This window comes from Cryptotermes secundus, unplaced genomic scaffold (assembly GCF_002891405.2).
Source record: "Cryptotermes secundus unplaced genomic scaffold, Csec_1.0 scaffold541, whole genome shotgun sequence".
Lineage (NCBI taxonomy): Eukaryota > Metazoa > Arthropoda > Insecta > Blattodea > Kalotermitidae > Cryptotermes > Cryptotermes secundus.
The window spans coordinates 127882-133957 of record NW_019735467.1 but is presented as its reverse complement, the minus strand read 5'-3'; the positions used below and the strand labels follow the sequence as shown (position 1 = coordinate 133957).

Sequence of the window (6076 nt, the reverse complement as noted above, 5' to 3'; positions counted from 1 at the left end):
ACGTGAGTGTTATACACCTGATGATGGCCGTCTGAGGCCGAAACATGTAGTGTGGGTGAACAAGATCAAGGACACATAATATATTGTTTGCACTTGGGACGGAATTTGTATCATTATATCATTTATCGTATAGAGTGCAACAGGATGCTTAAATATAATATTGCTGTGTTTAGTTCAGCTTCTTCCACATTTGAGCTTCTGGATTTTTCAGGACATTAATAGTTTCCTGTGAAAATCCTGTAAAGATCTTGATAGCCACAAAGGAGTCCCGGTCTATGTGTAGGATAATTCTCTGGCCTTTAAGCTCAGATTGCTTATCTAGTATTCTCCAGTTCTCCATGTGCAGCCATGGGTTTAGATTCCTAATCTATCTTAGCAGCTCATCCAGGGTTTGGGCTACTCTGTCCCTTGCCCTGAGAGCTACTTTAACAGGCTTCGGGAAGTTCCCAGTACTACAGCATTCAGCTTGGCCTCTGATCCCAGCCTATGCTTGTTGATGGCGCTGACAAGACAAGGGCCAGACTGTTGGTCCGTGCATATACATAAGTGCACATCCCTCCAGTCTACAGGACTTTAGGTATGGTAGTTTTCTTATTGGAGTCCCACGCAACACACTTCCCATGTTTTCTAGAATATGCTCCTGCTCACCTTCTGTTAGCATATCTTCAGGATATGTTTCCTTGAGGATAGCTATTTTTATGTTGGTCAGCACCTCCTTGTAGTTCCTGGTTCACTAGAGTTCCTGGGTCTTTTTGTAGGTTTGGCCGTTTCTGTAGGGCTACCGCCCTCTGACCATGGTCTCTTAAGAGTTTAAGTTAAGATTTCCCCCTGCTTGGGCATGCCTGCATTTCCTGGTTGCTGAATGCTCCCAGTTCTTGCTTTGCTTACCCTTGCTTTTGCCTTTTTTCAACTTCTGTCTAGCACATCCAGACAACGCCTTCATCGCCAGATGGAGTCCACCTACTCCAGAGACTAGGCCGCGCCATAGCTCAAGCGGTTAGTTGCTGGCTTCCCACCGCAGTGGCCCAGGTTCGATCCCGGGTCTGGTCAAGTGGGATTTGTCGTTGACAAAGTGGCTTTGGGGCGGGTTTCCTCTCAGTACTTTGGTTCCCCTTACCAATATTCATTTCACCAAATTCTCCATCATCATAATCACCTTGGGCACGTCCAATAGGCCAATCAGTGGCCGCCGTGCTGAGTGGACCCAGTTGGACTCCACCCCCCACTAAGAGAATTAAAAAAAAATACTCCAGAGACTAGGTGTCCCAGTCCTTTTTTGCTGTAGGTATGCCAGAAGTGCTGGCACCCTGCAGTGGTGTGTCAGTGTCATTAATTTCAAGAGAGGGGTCCCTGGTTATACTTCAGGCAGTTTTCTCACCACTGGTCTTTGGTTGAAAATTCAACAGCAGGTTCGCTGGTTGCAACCAGGCCCCTTAATGGGGCATCGGATCTTCCAGTCACTTTCTGAAGTATTTCTCATAGGGATCTCCTTGGAGGGGAACTTCTCTTCTTTTTAAGGGCCTTAGGACCAGTTGTGTTCTTTATTTCTGTTTCCATTGCGGTTACACGAGTATTGGGGATTTAAAAGGTCACCACCCACAGTGTCCCATACGGGTGGAAGGCATAGATAAAACTGGGTGCTGCCCGGTGCCCTTAGGGGATCGTTCATGACACTGGCTAATTACCACCCCAGTGCCATGCAGCCCACAGCACAATGTCTCACACCTTGCCTCTGGTGGTCTGGTCCTGTTAGGAATAAAACCCTCACGAGCCTCCAGGTCCTTGAGTGCACGTTCAGGAGGAGAGGGCTATCACAGATGGCCAGTGGGATTGCTACATCTGCTACTCACGTGGTTGCAACCAGGGAGAAATGCAAAAATGAATCGCCCCATGGGGGTGGCATTAAGCGAACCCTCATTACCGCCTCTCCATATGTGTTGGTTGAAACTTTTTAGGGCTTTTAAAACCTTATTGATACTCCAAGGAGACAACTCAAATAACCAAAGCTACCCCCATAGGAGTGCTGTCCTGTTGTAATACCCGAAAGTCAAAATGCAACCGCGTGGGAGGCTCCGGTCATGCAAACACTATTGCCCTTTATGAGAATTTATGAGCAGGTCCTGGTTAGTCATACTAATCCAGATCCCAAGACTGTCTTTACCCAGCGGGACCATGATGAGGTGTCCCAAAACTGTGTCCCGACACAACCCCTGGTCCCTGATACGCCCCCACCAAAGGCACAGCCATAGTTCGGCCTACCTCATTGAGGATTTTGTCATTAATACCTGTAACATATGGCCTTAAATAGGTCATAGTTACTCCTGCCAGAACTGACTTGCTTCTCATATATAAATTGGTCATTTCTTCAGCTGCTGTTGTCTGCTGGGACCCACTCCACAGCTGAAAACTCAACTCAACTCAACTGTCACAGGAATGAATGCGTTCTTACGTGTCACCCCTTTATAACTTCGGGGAGGACCAAATATAAGTCACCACCTCCAACAGTTCCTCTGTTATTGTGTGCTTATTCCTGGTTGTAGCAACATGTCTAGCGACCCATTACACAGCAACAGATGTCATTCCACTGTTGAAAGAATAACTTCGGGAACATGCTTATCATGCCGTCACCTAGCAATGGTCATATGCATCACAATATTTTCATTCAACAATACTTGTCCTCAATAGCCAGATTGATATTGTTATGAAGTATTATGAGTCAATTAAATTGCACCTATTGTTAACAGTGACAAATTTTATTTCATATTGAATGCTTAATATTATTCTTAATTTGTTGACTCCATGTATATTATAGTAGCAAAAATTCAGCTTGGATGGGAGAAATAAATTCATCAAGAATTTTGGTATGGAATGTTTTTTAAGAAGGTCATTATGATGGGTTTGTAAAAAATGATCTCATGTGATTTGAGCTATTTAAGATTGGGATCCAGTATGGGCTCTTACTGTAATTGTGCTGAATCATTATGTTCTGACACAAAGGTAGTTAACCCATTGAACACTTTATTAGGTCTTTGCAGTTTTCCAGGAAAGGAACATTTATTTTGAATGGTCCTCTTTACTTTCTTTTCTAATTGACCTCCTGTAACTAGAAATTACCACTTCATATATTTTGATTGATTGATTGATTTATTTATTTAACATCCATAACTGTTACATTATGTACAATTGGACAAGTCAGTTTTTAAAAAAATATATGAGATTAAACATCACATCAAATGACTAATAATATAAAAAACCATAGAAAAATAACATAATAAGTCCTTTAAATATGATAAAACAGTGGATGAGTATAATAAGGCAACAAAAGCTAAACTATAAATTACATGCAATAGCTAAAATAAATTACCTAAGTATCTTTGTTCTATTATTAAGCTAATAATATTATTATTATTCATATATTTGTAGGAATATATATTTAAACAGCTATTACTGATATTGCTATAACAACATGGCTATACTATAGTAGTTAGGTTATCATTGTCTTATATTTGTGTGATATGGTTGACTGGCAGTCCTGATTGTAACTGGCTTTAACCGGTTTCCTGTAGGAAGATTATCATGGGTCAATTGTCAATGTGAAGAGGGACATGAGATAAACAACGGCAAAGCTTGTATCTTAAAGCTCAATGTTCAGATCTGAAATGTTTTGCACTATGTAACTATTTCTAAAAAAAAATTCACATTCTTGTTGTACATACTTCCTAACACAAAGAAAATTAAAATATTAAATGCCTTTTTGTCTGCAAACTTGGTTCACACACAAACTCATGAAATAGTATTAATTACTAATTAGATTGGAGAATTTTCAGAATTGATTTAAATTGCAATACTCTGTACAAATGAACTCAAGCAGACACAATTGGATTGTGTGATGGGTATTTGGAAACTAAATTCTGTTACATTAAGCAACTAATGTAGGAGAAGGGGAGAGCTAGGGCATGTGATGTAGCATCACATGAGTCATTGCCAGGTAAAACATCATGTAATTGGTCACCTAGTGTTTGTTCTTGTCTCTACAAAGTGAGTTATGGAATTCTGGTTATTCAATTCATATATTAAACACAGGCCACACATACAGCACAATAACTGATATGATGGACCTGATAAGGATAGGAAGGAAGGGAAGACATTTAAACACCCTAAAAAAATACCATATTTACAAAATTAGTAGAAGTAATTTACATATGAATGATACACACCGAAGTGCATAGCACCATATTCCAAAAAAGTGCATGAGCTTTACAATAGGTAGTAGCACACTCGATACCTAAAATGGTATATAAGTGAGAGAAATCACACCAAAGATCAATATAGTAAATGCAAAGGTGCACTTGATACATACACTCAAGAGAACACCTGTGAAATACGTAAGTACATAAATATAACACTCAGATACACAATAAACCAATCAGACAATTAGAGTAGAATTTTAGTAATTAAATACGTGTTATACATTACAGAGAAAGAGCTGCATTACATAAAAGATATGAAAAAGAAAACATCATAAAAGGAAATGAGAGTAATAAGAGAGGAATGATATTTGATTAGTACAAAGTAAATTAGGATTCCTCATATAAGTGTTGCCTGAAGATGGCCTTATATGGCTGAAACATTTAGCATTATACTAATTCATATATATTTTTATATTTTAATAGTTTTAATAACAGTTTATGCACATAACAACCGCTGTGTGCATTGAAGTGTGAATCAATGTTATTGAGTGTTGCATTATAGATGGAATATTTGATAGACTATAAGTAGTACCTCAGTGCAACAAGATGCTTTAATATAATATCTATAAGGCATTCATAACTCAAAACCATCAGCTCAATCACCAAAAACACTTTGTAGTCCAACACTGTATAGGTGTTAATTTAAGAAAGTTGGGGACTGCATAGCACAAAATTAATTTCTTCATGCATAATTTTATACTGCTGTATTAACTGCAGAATAGAGTTGTACATGTAGATACTTATGCACAGTGAAATGGAAATGGTGTGGGAGGAATTTGTACTGACTTAACACACATCCTAACTCTGAAGTATCTGGAGTCTCATGCTGAAACAGAAATGTTCAAAGAAAATTTTCAGGAAATTATACATGTACATGATTTTTCAATGCTATAGTAAGGTCTTTTATGATTTCTTTCAGGCTAAAGCTGTGAATATGGTGGCAGTTGGAACTGCTCCAAAAGTTCCACAGTCGGAAGAGGGAGCATCATATGAACCTTCTCTTAGTAAGGAAGAACTTCAAATGGTAAGCGATCTCAACTTAATTGTATGGCATGTCTTATGGGTGAGATCTAATCAGTTGCCACACATTCTATGAAATAGAATTTTGAATGCTGTTACTTATCTGCAATTAACGTTAGACAACTTTGCTAATATCTTTTATACGTATGAAGCCTTCATTTCATTCATGTGTATTACATTTTACATCCATTATCATTCGGCTAAAAGATTTAGTTTATTGTGTTTTTAAGTGATTGTACAAGAGATCTCTGAAATGCTGTGTTACTACAGACTACAGAGTATGAGATTAATTTCAAGAAAAATGTATTGTTTTCTTACTAAGAGTTTGGCGCCCTATTGTGTGTGAAATCTCTCTTTATAGGTTAGAAATATATTAACATACAAAAATATACTTCGATATGAAAACAGATCACTTATGTGTGCTCAAAAACCGGCAATATTTAAAAACTACAAGACAAACTGTAAGCAATATTATAATTCAATTCAATTCAATTCATGTTTATTTACGTGCAAACCTAACAGCACAGAGGCCAATTACAAAGCTAACACGAATAGAGAAATATACAAAAATAATTAAAAAAACAGAATACAAAAATAATAGTCTATATTAATTACACAGCATGAATAAGATACGGAAGCAAGCATACACAGACAAAGCCACAATGTGAGAATTTGAGTTTCAACTAGAGCAGTATACAATAATGATGATGATGATAATAATAATAATAATAATAACGAAATTAATAAAAATAATGCTAATAATAGTAGTAATTCAATTCAATTTTTTATTATTTGTGTGCCGAGTC

General features: G+C 37.8%; 1 protein-coding gene across 1 annotated transcript in view; it reads left to right on the top strand.

Moving 5' to 3' along the window:
- LOC111869339 (cytosolic 10-formyltetrahydrofolate dehydrogenase) overlaps positions 1–6076 on the top strand; it is an 84393-nt gene that overhangs the window by 30143 nt on the left and 48174 nt on the right. The window contains exon 5 of the mRNA XM_023860793.2: positions 5170–5274. Coding sequence (XP_023716561.1) covers positions 5170–5274 — 105 coding nt within the window. The remainder of the gene's footprint in view (positions 1–5169; positions 5275–6076) is intronic.